The sequence below is a fragment of the Alligator sinensis genome, unplaced genomic scaffold (genome assembly GCF_000455745.1).
Source record: "Alligator sinensis unplaced genomic scaffold, ASM45574v1 scaffold886_1, whole genome shotgun sequence".
NCBI classification, from domain to species: domain Eukaryota; kingdom Metazoa; phylum Chordata; order Crocodylia; family Alligatoridae; genus Alligator; species Alligator sinensis.
The window spans coordinates 1,241,651-1,260,127 of record NW_005842040.1 but is presented as its reverse complement, the minus strand read 5'-3'; the positions used below and the strand labels follow the sequence as shown (position 1 = coordinate 1,260,127).

General features: G+C 48.8%; 2 protein-coding genes across 2 annotated transcripts in view; both read left to right on the top strand.

The window, feature by feature from the left end:
• PSMD3 (proteasome 26S subunit, non-ATPase 3) overlaps positions 1-4,481 on the top strand; it is a 13,176-nt gene extending 8,695 nt beyond the window's left edge. The window contains exons 11-12 of the mRNA XM_025202893.1: positions 3,482-3,532; positions 3,883-4,481. Coding sequence (XP_025058678.1) covers positions 3,482-3,532; positions 3,883-3,960 — 129 coding nt within the window. The 3' untranslated portion in view covers positions 3,961-4,481. The remainder of the gene's footprint in view (positions 1-3,481; positions 3,533-3,882) is intronic.
• Positions 4,482-16,512: 12,031 nt separating this feature from the next.
• CSF3 (colony stimulating factor 3) overlaps positions 16,513-18,477 on the top strand; it is a 7,071-nt gene continuing 5,106 nt past the window's right edge. The window contains 2 exon segments of the mRNA XM_025202903.1: positions 16,513-16,884; positions 16,887-17,098. Coding sequence (XP_025058688.1) covers positions 16,827-16,884; positions 16,887-17,098 — 270 coding nt within the window. The 5' untranslated portion in view covers positions 16,513-16,826.

Here is an 18,477-nt window from a genome sequence, read left to right as displayed (position 1 = left end):
TTCCCTACGCTAGGTTTCTTATCTCTTTATCCTTGTTGCTGACTGGACACATCTTTTTTGTGAAGCCTGAAGTGGGAGGGGAAGAGGAGAAATTAAATACTTCTGGCATCTCCACATTCTCTGTTCTTAGCTGCTTCACCCCATTCAGTGAGAGACCCATGTTTTCCTTAGTCTTCCTTTTACTTCTAACATACCTGTAGAATGATTTTTTGGTGCCTTTTATATCTCTTACCAATAGTATTTCAGTTTGTGCCTTGGCAGTCTTTATCTTGTGTTATGTTCATCCCTGACAATATTCTAATCCTGTCAACTATCCCCTTAAGTCTGCTTTCCCAATTAGAAAGTAATGTTCTGTCAGTGGGAGGACTTCCAGTGCTTCCCACTTATTCTTTATGCTTCTTTCATTAATACATAAACATCTTGGATGATGAATTAGTTGCCCTGCTAATTCTCGTGTTAAGATTCCTTTCCATGTTGCCACCTCTTCTCTGGCTTTTATCTAGGTTACCTGTCTCTTTACTTGCATGTGGACTTTTTGCCTCCATCCCTCTTTGAACTTAGTTTTAGAAATCTCCTCACTAGGCTAGTGAGCCTATATACAAAGGTATTCTTCCCTCCCCACCCCCCTTCTTGGAACACTCTCCTAGTCAAAGAAGCCAAAGTCTTGCAGTGTGATGAACTAATTGGTGCCATAAAATCATAGACAGTTAAGGTTGGAAGGGGACCTCAAGAGGTCATCTAGTCCAACCCCCTGCTCAAAGCAGGACGATCATCCCCAATTAAATCATTCCAGCCAGAGTTTTGTCAAGCCAGGCCTTAAACCTCCCAAGGATGGAGATTCCACAACCTCTCTAAGTAACTTGTTCCAGTGCTTCACCACTCTCCTAGTAAGAGTTTTTCCTAATATCCAACCTAAACCACCCTTGCTGCAACTTGAGACCATTGCACCTTGTTCTGTCATTGCCACCACTGAGAACAATCTAACTCCATCCATTTTAGAACCACCCTTCAGGTACTTCACAGCTGCTATCAGATTCCCCCTCAGTTGTCTTTTCTCCAAATGAAATAAACCAAGTTTCCTCAGCCTCTCCTCAAATCATGTGCCCCTGAACCATTTTCATTGCTCTCTGCTGGACTCTCCAACTTGTCCATATCCTTTCTATAGTGAGGGGCCCAGAACTGGACACAGTACTCCAGATGTGGCCTCACCAGTGCAGAATAGACTTCTCTCAGTCTGCTGGCAACTTGTCTGCTAATGCAGCCCAGTATGCTGTTAGCCTTCTTGGCAACAATGGCACACTGCTGACTCATCCAGCTTATTGTCCACTGTAACCCCCAGGTCCTTTTCTGCAGAGCTGCTGCTTAGCCAATTGGTCCCAAGCCTGTAGTGGTGCATGGGATTATTCTATCATAAGTGCAGAACTTTGCACTTGTCCTTGTTGAACCTCATGAGATTTCTTTTGGCCCAATCCTCCAGTTTGTCTAGATCACTCTGTATCCTCGCCCTAACCCTCCAGTGTATCTACTACATCCCCCAGCTTGGTGTAATCTGCAGACTTGCTGAGGGTGTAATCCGTCCCATCTTCCAGATCATTAATGAAGATACTGAGCAAAACTGGCCCCAGGACCAACCCCTGGGGCACTCCACTTGATACTGACTGCCAGCTGGACATTAAGCCATTGATCACTACCCATTGAGCCCAATCCAACTACTTTTCTATCCACCTTACAGTTCATTCAGTCAATCTCTACTTCCTCAGCTTGCTTTCAAGAATGCTGTGGGAGACTATCAAAAACCTTGCTAAAGTCAAGGTATAGTATGTCCACTGCTTTCCCTGCATCCATGGTACAGGGTACTGGGACTTCCTCATCTAGAATGCTGTATACATCTCTGGTCACTGAGGTTTGAGAGAGACCAATTGCAAGTGGAGCAGGAGCAAAGAAGGAAGGGAGAACCTATCGTATAAGAAGAGACCAGAAGAATTTAGCTTGTTCCCCTGGCAAAATACAGGCAGGGCAAGATGTGATTTTTCTTCCCTTCCTCCTCCCTGGTGTTTATTCCACTGGTGTATGTATACACATACAGTAAAGAATGACAGTCATGAGAACAAGTGGGGTGAACTGACTGTGAATGAACTGAGTCTGGGACTTAGATCATCAGAGAAGAAAGGACCGAAACAGCCTCCCAGTGGGAATAGTAAACTAAAGGTGTTCTGTTTACAGGTCATTGGGGCCCATTGAGGCAGTGGAGGCAGGGTTTCACTGGTTTGTTTTTTTTTTTAACTCCAGCACAAGCAGGAGGTGATGTGGTCCACTCCAGCCACCTTTATGCCTGGGTAGCTCCTGTTACCCATTGGATAAGAGGCTGGATGGGTCTTAGCTGCACTAGAAATGGAAACAATGAGTGGAAGCTCACTGCCCTCACTTGGGATCAAACTTGGGTCTTTTTAATTCATAGCCAACTGCCCTACTGACTGAGCTATGCAGCTCAGCTTCCCCCCCCCCCATGGGATTAGAGGGGGGCAAAAAAACCCACCTGGTGTTAAAGTGTAGCTTGACCTATTCAAGAAGGGGATCCTATGATGTTGCTGTGTGTGAGCACAGGAGATTGGGCTCAAAGGCCTGAGAGGCCCTTTCTCATTCTGCAGCAGTGAATCAGCCTTGATTGTTGAGAAGCACCTACTGTTAGGTTCCCAGCCCCTCTGGGAGAATGAGATGGCTTCTCTCTTGTTCCCCCACTTCTCTGGTGCCACCTTCCCCCCCCCCTAACCAGCGGCCTGCAGAGGTATCAGTCCAAAGGGCTTTATCTGCCCCTCAGGGTCTTCCTGAGGTTCTCCTGTTTAAATATACCCCTTCATTACTCAGCCTACTGCTGCACTGCACTTGGATTGTTAGGACAGGGGTCGAGGACCCAAGACACCTTGGTTCCATTCCCAACTCTGGGCAAAGAGTGGATGTGTGTGGAAGGTAGGGGGTAGGTTTGGAAAGCAAGGATTGTATCCACAGCGCTTCTAAAGTTCTTTGAAGGCCTCACCTGAAATTTCCTGAGATCAGCAAATCTTGCAGCCCCCTAATTCCAGATGCTGTGATCATTTGGGTCACTCTGGATACTGTGCTAAGAATTGCCCAGCAAAGTACTCAGCTACAAAAATGTTCCCTTTTCTGACTATCTCCAGAGCATCACTGGCCTGAGAGAGAGAGAGAGCCTGGAGGCAGCTCTCCAGCTGGTATGTTAATGGATTATATGGCTACCCACAACCTACCTGCCTGGGTTACAACCTTGCCTATTGGTCTGCAGCTGAAGGAGCATGGGGCATGCCCCCTGGCTACTGTATATGCTTGGAAACATCTGCTGCCTCTTCTAGTCAGAGCCCACAAGCTGCAGGCTTTGTGTATCTTCCCTGTGTCCCTTTCCCAGCTGAAGCGGATCTGGTTCAGTAACCTTGTCCTGTTCACTGACCCATGTCCTTTGTGTTTCCAGGCCATGAGGTTCCCACCTAAATCATACAACAAGGACTTGGAGTCTGCAGAGGTGAGAGCTCATTGGGTTTCTTGGCTTCTGGCTCTGAGCAGTGCTAGTCCCACTAGTTTATGGATGCTTAAAGCTCCTCTTTTAGCCACTCTTCCTGGAAGTGCCACTTGACTGCAAACCAGAGCCATGCCTGCCTAGGGCTAAGTCAGCAGAGCAAAGCCTCCAACCTTGCCTGTGCGCACCCTGGGTATGGCCCATTTGGCCTTCCATTCCCTGTGGGGGGGGAGGGCTTATTCCAAACCCATTTATGGGTGGCCCACCAGTCACCTTTGGGCACTGATATGCAAGCATTTGACAGTCTCTCTCTGAGCCCCTGATTGCAGCCAATGAGTCCTGCTTCTGTTTTCTAGGAGCGCCGGGAGCGCGAGCAGCAGGATCTAGAATTTGCAAAGGAAATGGCAGAGGATGATGACGACGGTTTCCCATGATGCTCTGAGAGTGGCAGTGCTTTTTTTTATTTGTCCATAGGGAACGTCCTGTCTGATAGAAACCATCATAGGGTGGCTCCAATCCAGAATCTGCCTTTCTTTTATAAATACCTGCATGTATGTATTGGGGGGGTGGGAGGGGACACGCCCAGGTTCTGCAGCACCCTCTGGCTACTGCAGAGGGAACTGCTCCCTTACCACCATCACCCACAAGATTCGCAATGAAGGGGGTCCCTCCTTATTCCCAGTAAAAACAAACTTATTTTAAGGTTGCTTGTGGTTGGTGTCATTACTGCACTTGCTGTAGAAGGCACACAAGGGGTTAATGAATTCAACATAGCAAACTTGGTCACCAAACCTCTTGGCTGCCTCTGGATGCGTGTCCATGGGACCTGCCACCAGGTGGGTGGTGGTTCTAACAGCACAGGGCCCATGGCAGAGCCACAGCTCGGAATAACAATGGGATAAGACTTTGTTAAGCTTCAATTATGACTTTTAAAATAAAAGTTGGAAAAAAAAAATTCCCAGCAGCCTATGTGCATTTTGTGTCTTGTGGAGTGGTGGGGGGCTATTACTGTTTCACAGTGTGGGACTGAGGTAGTTCTAGGGCACTGGCATCCTAGGGCAAGATCAATATGATTTTAGACGAGGACAAATCTTCTTGAGAGCTGCTCTTGTGGTCCTTGCTCTCCTTTGTCATTGCTGTAATGGCTGAGGCAGCCCCATGCAGGGCCTCATGGGTAGGATTAGAGGAACCTTTTTTCCTGCAGGCAAAAGAATATTCCATTCAAATCAACACCTTTGTCTGTTTCTTAAATACATTGGGTTAGACCAATGTATCCTTGTCTTTATTCACGAATTTGAAGGCTAGACAGGCCTACACCAATCCTCTACCCTGACCTGCATAACACAGGCCAGGGAACCATGCCTGGAGTCCTGTGTCAGAGGATAGTGAAGGACCCTGATCCTTCCTGCAGGCTCTCTCTGCCACCAAGGGCACTGATGCTGCATTCTTCATGGGTATATGAAATGCTAGCTGTATCTACAGGCCATTAGGCATGGGACCCAAATCTCTATGTGCAATAGACCCAAAACTGTCTCTGCACTGCTGAACAACTGGAGGGCTACAATGTGTGCCCCGAGAAGCTGCTCAGTAGCTGACTAGGTACCTTGAGGCTTCCTGTTAACTATAGACAGATCTGCTTGCATAGCCTGCCTCTGCTCACTTTGTTTAGCATACCTGAGCTGAGTAGTGTGGGTCAACCCCACTCAGCTGGAAGGTCCTGCCTTACCTTGTTCAGCTCCATAAGTGCAAGGGGTATGTCCAGATCCAAGCTAGAGGAAGTGCTATCCCAATACAACCAAGGGTTGTTTCCCAGCATTCCAGTGTCATTTCTGCATGCAACAGCAGATGGCACCATAAAGCTGGACCCAGGGAACCAACATCATAATTTTAAATACCAGTACGCAGTGAGAGAAGAAATGAGTGTATTGTAGTCTGCCCTGGACCAGGACAAACACATATTTAATATCTAATCAGCAACTCAAAAGCCACAACACCCTTCAGCAAAGGCTGCCTACACTGTTTCTGTCCCATTGCAGATGATCACACTACCTTGCCATCTGTTGACAGCAATGGCGCAGGAAGGTAAGTAGGATTCATAAGTTTAGAAGAGACCCAGAAAGGCAGGACACGGTGGTACCTTCAAGACTAACTGGGTCAGATGGGCATGTGCTTTCATAGGCAACAATCTACTCTGTCAGATGCAGGAGTTAGTTCCTTACTGCTGTTATGGTAGTGTCTACAATTGCAAAGTGGAATGGGACCCCAAGGCTCTTCCAGCTAAACCTTCACAGCTGCAGGAGTTACTCCTCCCAACCCATCCCAGAGAGAGGCAGATTTGGCCTCCTTTTGGAAGCCTCTGGTGAAGAGTCTGTGTTTTCCCTAGGCTGTTTGTTCCATTGTCCTGCTTCTCTTCATATTAGCAAGGCTTCTCTGAGACTTTTGCTGAGGTTTAAAGCCACAACTTCATGCCCTGCCCTCTGGAGCAAGGGAGGTCAATATGTCTCTGGCAGCCTTTCAAAGAACTGAAAACAGCTTCCATGTCCACTCATAGTTACCTTTTCTCTCAACTAAACAGACCTTCATCTAGGAGCCAAGCATGAACAAGGCAGTGCTGACCCAAAATGTAAGGAGTCCCTGCCTCTAAGCTGCATAATCTAATACAATGATTCTCAGCCAGGGTGCTGCAGGTCTGCAAACTGTTAGGTGTGCAAACAAGTTGGCCTATATCCAACCTGCAGACCAATACCCCATGGTTGTCATCCACGTGGGAACGAATGACGCAGCCAGGGGCAACCCTGACCGCATTATGAAGGACTCGGAGGCTCTGGGGGCCAAGCTTAAGGAGATGGGGGCACAGGTGGTATTCTCCTCTTCTTCCGGTGAGTAGGCGGGGACGGCGACACGAGGCCTGCATTGGCAAGGTCAACCAGCACTTACAGAGGTGTCACCAGGCGGGCCTTGGGTTCCTAGATAATGACCCATGCTTTCAGGCGAGGGACTTGCTGGGGTGGGATGGGCTTCACCTCTCACCTAAAGGCAAGCGTGTCCCTCTCCTAAAGGCAAGGCAATGCCTACACAGTCAGATGGATTGCAAATTGGCTGAAGGGTTGTATTCAGAGGGTGGTGGTGGATGGGTCATACTCGACCTGGGGGGAAGTGGGTAGCAGAGTCCCCCAGGGCTCGGTCCTTGGGCCCGAACTGTTCAATTTCTTTATCAGCGATTTGGATGACGGAGTGAAAAGCAACCTGTTCAAATTTGCTGATGATACCAAAATTTGGGATGAGGTGGGCACATTAGTAAGGAGGGAAAGACTGCAGAAAGACCTGGATAGGTTGCAGGGGTGGGCTAACAAAAACAGGATGCGTTTCAATACCGACAAGTGCAGGGTGCTGCACTTGGGCAGTAGTAACCAGCAGCACACACATAAGATGGGAAACTCCCTTCTTGAGAGCGCAGAGGCAGAAAGGGATCTTGGAGTCATCACTGACTCCAAGATGAACATGGGCTGACAATGCGAGGTTGCAGTCGGCAGGGCTAACCGGACCCTATCGTGCATCCACAGGTGCATCTCGAGTAGGGCCAAGGAGGTGTCCTCCCCCCTCTACGCGACACTGGTCAGGCCGCAGCTGGAGTACTGTGTCCAGTTCTGGGCACCCCACTTCAAGAGGGATGTGGACAACATTGAGAGGGTCCAGAGGAGGGCCACCCGCATGATCTGGGGACAGTAGGGCAGACCCTATACTGAGAGGCTACAGGACCTGAACCTGTTCAGCCTTCACAAGAGAAGGCTGAGGGGGAGCCTGGTGACCATCTATAAACTCACTAGGGGGGACTAGAAGGGTTTGGGGGAGACCTTGTTTCCCCTAGCGCCCCCCAGGATAACAAGGAATAACGGCCTCAAGTTGTTGGAGAGTAGGTTTAGATTAGACATCTGTAAGAACTACTTCACAGCTAGGGCAACTAGGATCTGGAACCAACTTCCAAGGGAAGTGGCACTGGCTCCTACCCTGGGGGTCTTTAAGAGGCTCGATGCCTACCTGGCTGGGGTCATTTGAGCCCAGTTTTCCTCCTGCCCAGGCAGGGGGTCGGACTTGAAGATCTACAAGGTCCCTTCTGACCCTACTTCTATGATTCTATGAAGTCACAAGATAAAACCCAGAGATTTCTAATAGGAACCCATAGTGTTAAATCCATTCTGCCCTGCTGTGGGCTTTCTGAGTTGCTTGCAACAGAAGAATTGTTCTATTACTTTTCTGTAGTCAAAAAACAAGTGAAAACTAAGAGCTGGTATTTTTGGGGTGGGAGGGGGTCTACTGAGGTTGAGAACTACTAATCTAATAGAAGAGGGAGGGAGGCTCAGGGTAGGGAAAATGAGTGAAAGGAGCAACTGGGAACAGCTGCATGTGCTGTTCTCCCAGCACTTGATCCTAAAAATTGCACCTGCCAGCAGATTCAGGTACCAGTGATGCTGAGGACAGGTGACATCTGGGATCAGCATGAGGCCTCTGTTTGTAGGACTGTGACAACTGGAATGGCAACCTTGCATAGGCTCTGCTGTATGCAAGTCAGGGCCCTGTTTGCCTGCTACAGACCACAGCCAAAGTCCCCTGCTCCTGCCTGCCTTTGTGCTGAGCTGCTGTCCATGGGAGTAATCAGCTCACCTACTTGCTGCAGGGGTCTGGCCCAAAGGAAATGGCTGGCTTCTAAATCCGGTGCCAACTTGCAGTCCTAAACCCAGTGCTCCTCTCCCAGCCATGGAAGCCTGCATGGTCACTGAGGAAGTCTCACATGGCTCCACTCTTTGCTTTAATGTCCTTAGTGGGCCCAGCTCCTTGAGAGGCAGGAGCCTGGTCCCGTCTCGGTCTCCTGTGGTGTGCGCTTACCAAATGGTGCCGCTAGAGGGAGTCACCTCACTAGTGAATGCCCCTCTGCATCATCATCTTCTGGCAAACTCCACTACACTGAGGCCAAGTTCTCGGTGCCAAGGCAAAATCCTCCTGTTGAGTGAAGGGACCAGGACATGGACGTACAGGGTGGAACAGTTCCAAGAAGACAGACCAAAAGTGAGATCCACTCCAGAAAATCCAATAGCCTGGTAAGCAGCCTGCACCCCTGCCATGTGGAAGACTGACTTGAATCTGAGTCTCCCATCTCGCAGGCGAGAGCCCTGATCCCCAGGGGCTGGTTAGCTTATGCATATGCATGCATGTACACACACACACACACACACACATGGTTTTACTGTAAAGCAGAACAGGAAATCATTTCAATTCTTAAACCATTCCAGAGGCTGGGAAAGCCATTTCCAACCTAACTCAGCTCCCCTCCACCTGCTCGTCCAGCCCTGAGCTCCCTTCACAGACACCTCAGCAGATGCCCCTTGGTGGCAGCCCACAGCTCCCCCGGCCACACACACACACACACACACACACCCCCTCTACCTTCCAAGGCTGCAACTCTTCACCAGATAAGGTTGGTGGCAAGTCGTTCTTTGCCAAGCTGCCCCGGGCTGTACTGTGTTCTCAGGTGTGTTGGAGGCAGGCAGCAAACCGGAAAACCTGGGTGGTGAAATACCAGGGCAAGGTTAGGAAACAGTTATGCTGCTTCACTGAAATGGAACTTCCTATTTCAAACACACCAAAAAAGCCCCGCTTACTCCTCGGGCTATGAAGAGATTGAAGAACAAAAGACAGGGAAGAATTACTCACCAGGTTGAAGTGCTGTGTACACAAAGACAATGGCAAGAACGTGAGGTCAGAATCCGTGTCCTCTGCCTGTCCTGGAATGGGGTGTGAGCCCCACACCTTCCCAGGCAGCTGTTCCAGGAAAGCCACCACTTTGCTGGAGTTGTTACAGGAATCCAAGCAGCTGACTTAGCCTCTTCTGTGCACATGGAGACTCCAGTATGAAGCAGCACCGACAAACAATGACTCTATCATTCATAAAGCCCACTGCATTCAGACCAGAGCTGGAGTCCTGGGGATCGGGAGGGCGGTCAGTAAACCCACTAGATAATGTTTTGGGGAGCCTAAGGGAGATAGGTGTCAAACTCCCAGTGTGCTGCAAGCTCCTAACTCCAGCCCTGATCTGTGAAGGCTGGTCTGTGCATCCACTCTAGGTCTGAACTTCATATGAGAGTCTCTCACTACTGTGGTGAGCACAGAGGGGTCCCCCAGGGTAGCCAGTCTTGGGCTCTTGTCTCCTACTGCCCACCCACACACAACCCTGCAGAAACATGCACCGAGACTGTCATCCTCATTTTTATAGGGGAATTTGAGGCACGTGGAAAGGAAAGGTCATTCTTAGGGTCACAGGGCAGGTAAGTGGCAGAACTGGGACTAGCACCTAAGTCTCCCAGTAATGGGAGGTAGGGGGGGCAACCAGGGGCACCAGCCCATGTGCTGCCCAGAGTGTAGAACTGTCTAATAATGCCTCTGCATTCTTCTGACACCCTATCTGGTCCCATACACTGGAAACAGGACCTGGGTTAGCCTAAGGGCCCCAAAATATCTCCAGATACTCCAGTATCCTCATAGAATCATAGACTCAGAGAAAATTGGAGTTGGAAGGGATGTCAGGTGGACATCTAGTCCAACCCCCTGCTCAAAGCAGAACCATCCCCAACCAGATCATCCCAGCCAAGGCTGTTTAGCCAGGTCTTAAAAACCTCTAAGGATGGAGATTTGACAACCTCTCTGGGTAACCTGTTCTTTACTTCCTAGTGAGAAAGTTTTGGGTTTTTTAAAATATCTAACCTAAACTTCCCTTGCTGCAACTTGAGACTGTTGCTCCTTGTTCTGTCATCTGCCACCACTGAGAACAGTCTCACTCCATCCTCTTTGGCACCACCCTTTCGGTAGCTGAAGGCTGCTACTAAACCCCCACCCCACCCTTCTCTAGAATAAATGAGCCCAATTCCCTCAGCTTCTCATAAGTCATGTGCCCCAGCCCCCTAACATTTTCACTGCCCTCTACTGGACTCTCTCCACTTTGTCCACATCCTTTCTGTCATTAGGGGCCCAAAACTGGACACAGTACTCCAGATGTAGCCTCACCAGTGCCAAATAGAGGGGAATAATCACTTCCTTCAATATGATGGCAAGGCTCCTACTAATGCAGCCCAGTATACCATTAGCCTTCTTTACAAAAAAGGCACAGTATTGACTCACATGCAGCTTATTGTCTACTGTAACTCCCAGGTCCTTTTCTGCAGAGCTGCTGTTTAGCCAGCTGGTCCCCAAACTGTACTGGTGCATGGGATTGCTCTGTCCTAAGTGTAGGACTTTGCACTTGACCTTATTGAACTGCATAGGAAGCTGCTCCTTTCTGTGCAGAGGCTGGAGGATCCGGAAAAAGTCTTCCCAGTAAAGTTTCAGTGAGCCGCAAATAGGGAAAAAACAAGCAGCAAGAATCAGGTGCCTGATTAGGTGCAATATGGGCCACAGCCACCAGGAGGACAAGGTCTCCCCCTCCACCCTATTGTATTTTGCACTGGTAGAACAAGTCTTCCCTGGCAGGGAAGTGTCTTGGGCAGTTGGGCTGGTGGTTAAATGCACGGAGCGGACCAAGAGCTGCCTGACATGCCCCAAGCAAAGTCTAACCAAAGAAAAATGCTCTGGCTGAGGGCAGAGGCAAAAGCGATACAGGCAGGGGAGTGATGGAGAAGCTAGAGGGATTCACAGGCTGGGGTTTTGCAGCAGCACAGGCCTTGCAACACCTCAGGGCTCAGAGACTTCTGAAGCTCCTCCACAACCCCACTGCCCCCAACCCACAGAGACAAGACCAAGAAACAGAGAGAAGGCACAGGGCATGAAATTGCTCCAAACTCACCTCTACCACCCAGCCCTACAGACAGGATGGCTGCCAAGCATTGCTCCGGGCTGCACAGCAGGTCCCCAGAGCAGGCCGAGGTTGATCTCTCAGGCAGGGACTGGGGGTCTACAATACATACTGTAGGCATGTAAGCAACTAGCCCAACATCCCCCCCAACCAAGGAATTTCATTTTAGTGGATCATTTTAAAGCAAATTAGCCCTCCCAGCAGGCAAATACTATACCCCAGGGGCATCTTCAGGGCTGAAGGTTTGTTACCATTGTACATGGAGACATCCAGACACTCCAGTGATGGGTGCTGCTGCATCCTGGGCTACCTGAGCAACAAATCATCTTCATCCCCCATTGTGGCCCTGCTGTTATTTTCACTGTACAGATGGCACTGACAGGCCAAGCGATTTGCCCAGGGTCACACAGGAAGCTGGGGGCAAAGAAAAGAAGGGGACACTGGGCTTCCAGTCTAGTGCCCTAAGCACCACATCCTGCTTCCTCTCCCTCCCAGAGAGGCTTGGACAGACCCAGCCAAGTGCTGAGACAACTGGATGCAGTTGCATTGCCAAAGCGTGATCTCCACTACATGCAGTGCCTGGTATGCCATGCAGTTCCACTTGCAATTGGGCAGTGCCTGCAGCTAACTGAAAGAGCTGAGCCTTGTCCCAATGGGTAAATCTGAGAGAGAAGCCAGGATTTCTTAAACCAGGCTCATCTCCACCCAGAGGGCTCAGTCCTGTCCTCCATTACACCAAGGGAAATCAGGAGAAGCAAGGAAGAGGATTCAAGATGACCTTGGCCTGCAGGTTCCCATGCAACCTCAGCCCAGGACAAAAATGTCTACTGTCTTCTGGGTTAAGATCACAAGATTTCTGCTCAGCTGCCGGACCCCACATGCAAGGGGGAGTCACAGAAAGACTAGCTCTCTCCCAGAAGGCATAGGCCCCAGGACAAAAGTAAACCTCAGCTGGAGCCATGAGGAACCTCCCCTATCAATGAGACCTCTAGACACAGAATGATCCATCTGGGAGACAGATGCCCCATCACCAGGGGCAACTCAGCTGAGACTCAGACTCCAAAAATGTACTGCCAGGATCAGAACACGGAGTAAAACCAAAGTCCTGCCTCCTCTTACCCTGATGGGAGTGCCCTGTGTGCCCATGTCAGGTGGTACCAAAGGGCGTCTATACATGAGCGTGGAGGCTGCTCCAACACACTGGAATTCCAGCACGGCACAGCAGACTTGATTAATTAAGGCCACTGGAGTATAACAATTGCCAAGCTCCAGCTGCCTCCTAGGTCTCCTGTATCAGCGTCCCCATTGAATGAGCTTTAGGTCAAGTGCCCACACTGCCATTTTGAAGTGCAGGGACACTAATATAGGAGACAGCGGTACTTTAATTAGAGTAGTTTTTGGAGCTGTTCTGATTAAAGCACCCCCACCCCTGGAGCACGACTAATAGTGCCCAAAAGGTCCATGGCTCTGGTTTGCTGGCAGCATGGTTCCAGCAAGGGTGCCAGCATGATTAGTGGCAGGACAAGATTGGGCCCACACAAGAATGAGTGGGTCAGCAGGGACAGATTCGGGGGTATTGTTTCCAACACTCACACTTGGGGGCAAAGGACCCTGGCTCAAAGGTCTCTCTTATCCCATTGCCTTGTTAGCCATCCCCACCATCTGTTCACCATCTGACACCAAGAGAAGGACTGTGCTTACCCAGCACACAGGTCACACTTGACCTAAACTCCGCTTCTCCTTTGCCTTGGGATCATGCCTGTCCTGTGTCCCCTGCACCATCCATGCCCTTCCTGGGTACGTGGGCAGTTCCTTCCCCAGAAAGCACATGTGGGTTTACTCGCTCTGTTTGCATCACTGATTCATTTTTTTCTTCTTAAAATCCCCAAATAGTGAAAGCGGTCAGTGCTGCGACCTGACTCTGCGTCACCACTGGCCTTCCCCTAACCAGCCCACATGATCTTTCATTTTAGTGTCAAGGAAACTTGCGCAGCTGCTTCAGGGCACACCTTCAAAAGCTTCGAAGTCCAATGGCCAGAGGAAGGATTTCACAACATCCTTCTTTTCCTTTTCAAAGCTCTGTTAGGTCTCATGGCTCAAAGCCGCACTGTGGAGAGAGGGAGCCTGAGGGAAGCTTAGAGATTCACAGGAGGTGAAATCCCTCATGCCAAAGCTCTGCAAATCATCACCCTCTTGAGCCTGACGCAGTGTGGTGCTGCCCCACTGGTCCTCAGCAGAGAGATGAACACTCCTGAGCTGGTCTGGGGATCTGATGCTAATCAGATCACTGCAGAAAAACAAAGCAAGTTGTCCCTAACAAACACCTGCATTCTGTTGAACATCACTGGTGCCACCACTTCCCAAGAATGGACATCAAAAAGAGGGAGTAGAGCAGAGAATGGGGGTCCTGGCTTCCAACACAGCCTCCCCCCAGCCCACTAGGCTATAATTTGGCAGACAGAATCTCCAACAGAATTAGCACAAGAGGGTCTCAGACCTTCCTTTCCTGTGTCCTTGTGACAAAATTTGCATATTCATTTCATTGAAATCTGACAGGCAGCACCATGAGCACTGCTGCTATGGCCTTGAACTTGCATCCTCTAGGCTGCCTTAGCACCTGCATCACCCCAGCCATGCTAGTCTGAAGATCATAAGAAAGTAGGGCTGGAAGGGGCCTCATGAGATCATCTAGTCTACCTCCTAATCCAGTCATATAGTCCAGGCTGCTGGCAGTGGTAGCAGTGGCCAGGCCAGCAGCATGGAGGCTATTTTTATGCTCCCTTCCCCCAGAATTGTGCTGCTGTCTCAGACCTTGCCTCCCTTTCCACACTCATTTGTCCCTACCAGGGCTAGAAAGAAAGGTCCAGGTCAACAGCTGGTGTAAATCAGCCTGCACCCAATGCTCTGGGCCGCTATATATTTTATACGTAAGTGTGGAGCACAAGCATGGGAACTGAAGGGTGCTTTCCTTGGCATACTGAGGTTCAGGGAACCCATATTCTTAGCCCATATAGCCCAGAAAGGTCAAGTGAGTTGATCAAGACTGCACAGGGGAGTCAGTGCTGGAGTGGGATTAAAAGCTATGGGGCTCCTGGCTCCCTAGTGTATTCCCTGTCCTGCCGCACAGCGAGGGGTGCATGCCAGAACAGCAACAATATAATCCCAGTTTCAATCCTCATGCTACGATGCTGTCAGATGAGTTTTACTTCCTATGCATTGATGTAGGTTACCTACTCAGCATCCCATTTCCTTGTTCCTCGGAAGGTTGTGCCCTGAACTTGTGGTTAAAGAAACTGTGCCAAGACATTTTAAGTGAACCCAACTGACTCAGCTGTCACTGCCAGTTGGCTGTGCTTGCACCCCTGCTCTGTAAATCCCAGAGGCTAAAGATTTGGTCCCTTCCCCCTCTGGGAGTCACTCAGCTGGTACAGGAAAAGCAGCCAGTCCTGGAAATGCAGGTAGAGATTTCCCCATTAGCATGCCAAAATCATTACCCTGAGGCTGTAGGAAAAACTGACATCAGATCCACATCTATCAGTTTGGGAAATAATTGCATTGCTGTCTGTTGGTGCAAGGGCAATCTCTTGGAGATCAAGTCCGGATCATGCCCATCAGGTTCTTGCGTGATATGAGTAACACTGCTGAAGAGCACTTCAGTGTCTCTCTCTCCCCATGGGAGACTGATCCCCATCTGAGCAGCAGCAGAACAAGAGGGTGATATACTGTGGGAAAATCACAGCCCCCATAATAAGGGACTTCAAATAGGCCATGTGAAATCATTAATCCCTTAGAGAGTCCCATGCCTCAGTTTCTCTGTCTGTGGATAACAAACCTACTTCATAGGGATGTGCTCATAGTGAGTAAGATCCACAGCCTGCATGCCACAGTGAAGGCCTCCAAATCTGTGGCAGAGAGATATACCAGGAAACAATGGCAGGTAACTAAAGGTAATTGTAGGTGCAGCATATGACGCAGGAAAGAATGTCATTGGTTCTGCTCGAGTGTAAAGCAATAAGGAAAGTGCAACATAAAGGTTATTTCACCTCCTCCTTCATGATCTGGTGATAGCACTAAACTAACAAATCCGTAATTCTTAAGATGCTTGAGAAGAAAGACACTATTCAAGCCCAGTAATAACAAAGAATCTAAAAAACAGGAATTAAATCAGCAAGTAAGTAAACACACATACTGAAGGCCAGGTAGAACACTTAAAAGGCACCTGCATCCCATTGAGTTCCATTTATTTGGTTGGGTGCCATTTTATTGCTAGGTCAGAACTCTTAAGTTGAAATTGGGAAGTGGATTTTGTAAGCAAACCACACCCTGATCAGTTCTGAGACATCATTTCATCTCCCAAATTAATCTTTGATGGGAATGAAGGAAGTGGCTGATATTTTGGGGAGCAGCTTTTTTAGGGTGGCCTGAAAGGGCAATAACAATCGATTAATTACACAAAAGGAGGGAGCAACTCTCAGACACTACAAGAAAAGAAGAAAAAAGAAAAAAAAAATCCAGTCCAGGGCTGTCCCAGAGGAATTACAAAATAACAAAATTTTTGCTAAAGAAAAATCTAAATGAAAAACAAATGATCCCCACAAATTAAAATTCCTAATATGTTATTTTCAGAAAAATGTATTTGCATATTCACTGATTAGTAATAATTGCCTCATCTTATTACATCAGCGTGAATTCCCTGAGTCTTCTATAAATATCATAATCAATTGGAGTCTCACAGCATTCACGAACAAAAAGGACTGGTGCAGCCCTGCGTCTGTCTTACACCCTTTCCCAGCGCACCGTCATAAAACAAGTGGGAGGAGATACCAAAAGGCTTTCAGGCACTAGAATGAATCCTCTGAGAAGTAAGTATAAGCTCTTCACCCGACAGCAACAGAAATCATAGGCACCATTTCCTAGTTGCAAACTGCTTGGATTTACTATATGCAAGGGTACTGGTAAGTTTATTTTTGGGACTAGCAACTCCTGGGTTGACTTCTGGGGGAGGCTTGGATAGTTTTTACGATTTAAAAAACATTTTTTCTCCCCCCTCCTCCCTTCCTTTTCTATTTACAATCAGGAAAATTATGCCAGTGAGGATAAAAAAAGTCTAAGAGATGTACAGTTTATGCAGGCAGGAATTACCTTCTGAATATACATAGCAAGGGGTGTTTCACTCTCAAAAAACTTTTAGAGTTCTGAGCATCAGAAAATAGAGGGGATTTAAACCAACTGGCTGATGTGATTTTAACTAAAAGAGCTTTGATATGTAACTGCATTTTGTTAAACTAAGATCCTTGAGTAGGAATGTGTTAGAAACATTACATGGGAACACCTCCCCTTGAAGGTTCTTCAGGGTGGGGACTGTCTCTTACTGTGTAGATATACAGCACCTGGTATATTGGGTCCAATCTCTTTCGGGGCTGCCTGTTGTTACTGTCATACTGACATGATCTCATCTGAATGAACAGTGAGATCACTTTTCTATCTCTGTATTCTGCACCTCTGGATTCTTCAGCACTTACCAACTCACATTGCTTCTTTCTCTCCTCCCCTCATCTCCAGCTATTCCATCCTTGCTGTTGAGCACCCTGCTGTGCTTGAAATACATCATGCTGCATGCAGCTCCCCTGTCAGAGTTCTCAGGGGACCAGGGATTCCAGCTGTTTCTGCAGAAGAACTTGGAATTCACTCGCAAGATCAAAATGGATGTTGAGACCATGCGGCAGCACATGGTGAGTAGTTAGACAGCCTAGGAAGAGAAGTGCTAAGAGCAGTCAGGGGCTGCTGGTGTAGAGGTGATAAAATGTAACCCGAGATTGGTCTCCAGAATTGAAGGAAGAGAAGTGGTGGGAGCAGAGAGATGCAGGGACTTGCTGGTATCTAATGAGGAGATGGACATGCACCCACTGCTAGCTACTGGGATTTGTGATGTGACAAGTTTCTGGGGGCTGCTGTGACCTCGACAGGTAGTTGCTTCCCTTAGAGCAGCAGTCTGGAGAGCACTTGGCTATGAGAAGTGCAGAAACTCAAAGTTCACTGTCTTGTCTCCAGCTCCAAAAGTGGAGTTCCCTCCCCCTGACATTACAGCTCCCAAAAGCTTCACCTCAGCAGACAATCTCAGCCCCAGGCTTAGGGACAGTGACAGACAGAATCCTACACAGGACGGGCTTTCCCTATAGCTATGTCCCAACTCTTGATAAGTCTAGAGAGAGGGTGTGTTGGGGGGAACTGAAATTAGCAGCAGGCACAAACTGTGCTGGGAGATAACTCAGCAGAGAGCTGGCCTGATCATCCCCCAAGGACAAAGTCTGACCAGCTCCCCCTCCCACTAGCTGGCAGAGTCACTAACAAGGGACCTTCTGATCCAGGAATCAACCAATCTTCAGCCACTTTCCAGTGCCTCGCTAAAATAGACAGCAGGTACCTTCTCCTCCCCCAAACCAAGCATTAGAGATAAAAGAGTCCCTTCCCCTCCAGGAGGTGACCCAGGCTAATGCTTATCCCAAACAAGCATCTGCTCAGAAGGCTTGGAGGTCCTCCCAGCTGCTTAGGAGGAAAAGCTGTCTGCTCAGCTACTGCCAACTGCAACCGTCCAACTTTCCTTTGTTCTCCTCCCTGCTTCCTACAGCCCCACAGCTGCCTGCTGCACTTAGCATAGCAGGATCTTCAGCAGAGGGAATTATTAATCTCTCTTCCCCATGACTTTTGGCGTGGTCCTCTAACAGCTTTGGCACATCCCCAGCCTCCTACAAGCAGTCCCATCCAGAACTACTCTGGGAATCATGTGGTTTCAAGATCAGACTTCTCAGATCTTATTCAAAACAACAGCTGCCGATTCCAAATTCAACTGGACTTGACCAGTGATATGCACTGGCAAGGCCTCTGTCCCACTGAATCTGAAGGGGTGTGTTTCCTGTAGATTATAGCATGTGCCTCACAGCAGTTCAAACTCTGGGGCAGGTATTCTTAGCTGAGTTGTTAGTGAATTTAATTGCTTTGGTCCAGTTTCCAAGGTCTTGCAGGACACTACTGGCTAATCTATGCTGCTGTGTTCCTCTCTCCTTTCCTGGCATTCTCAGGGCTGTGCCAAAGGAAAGGCCAACACCGAAGT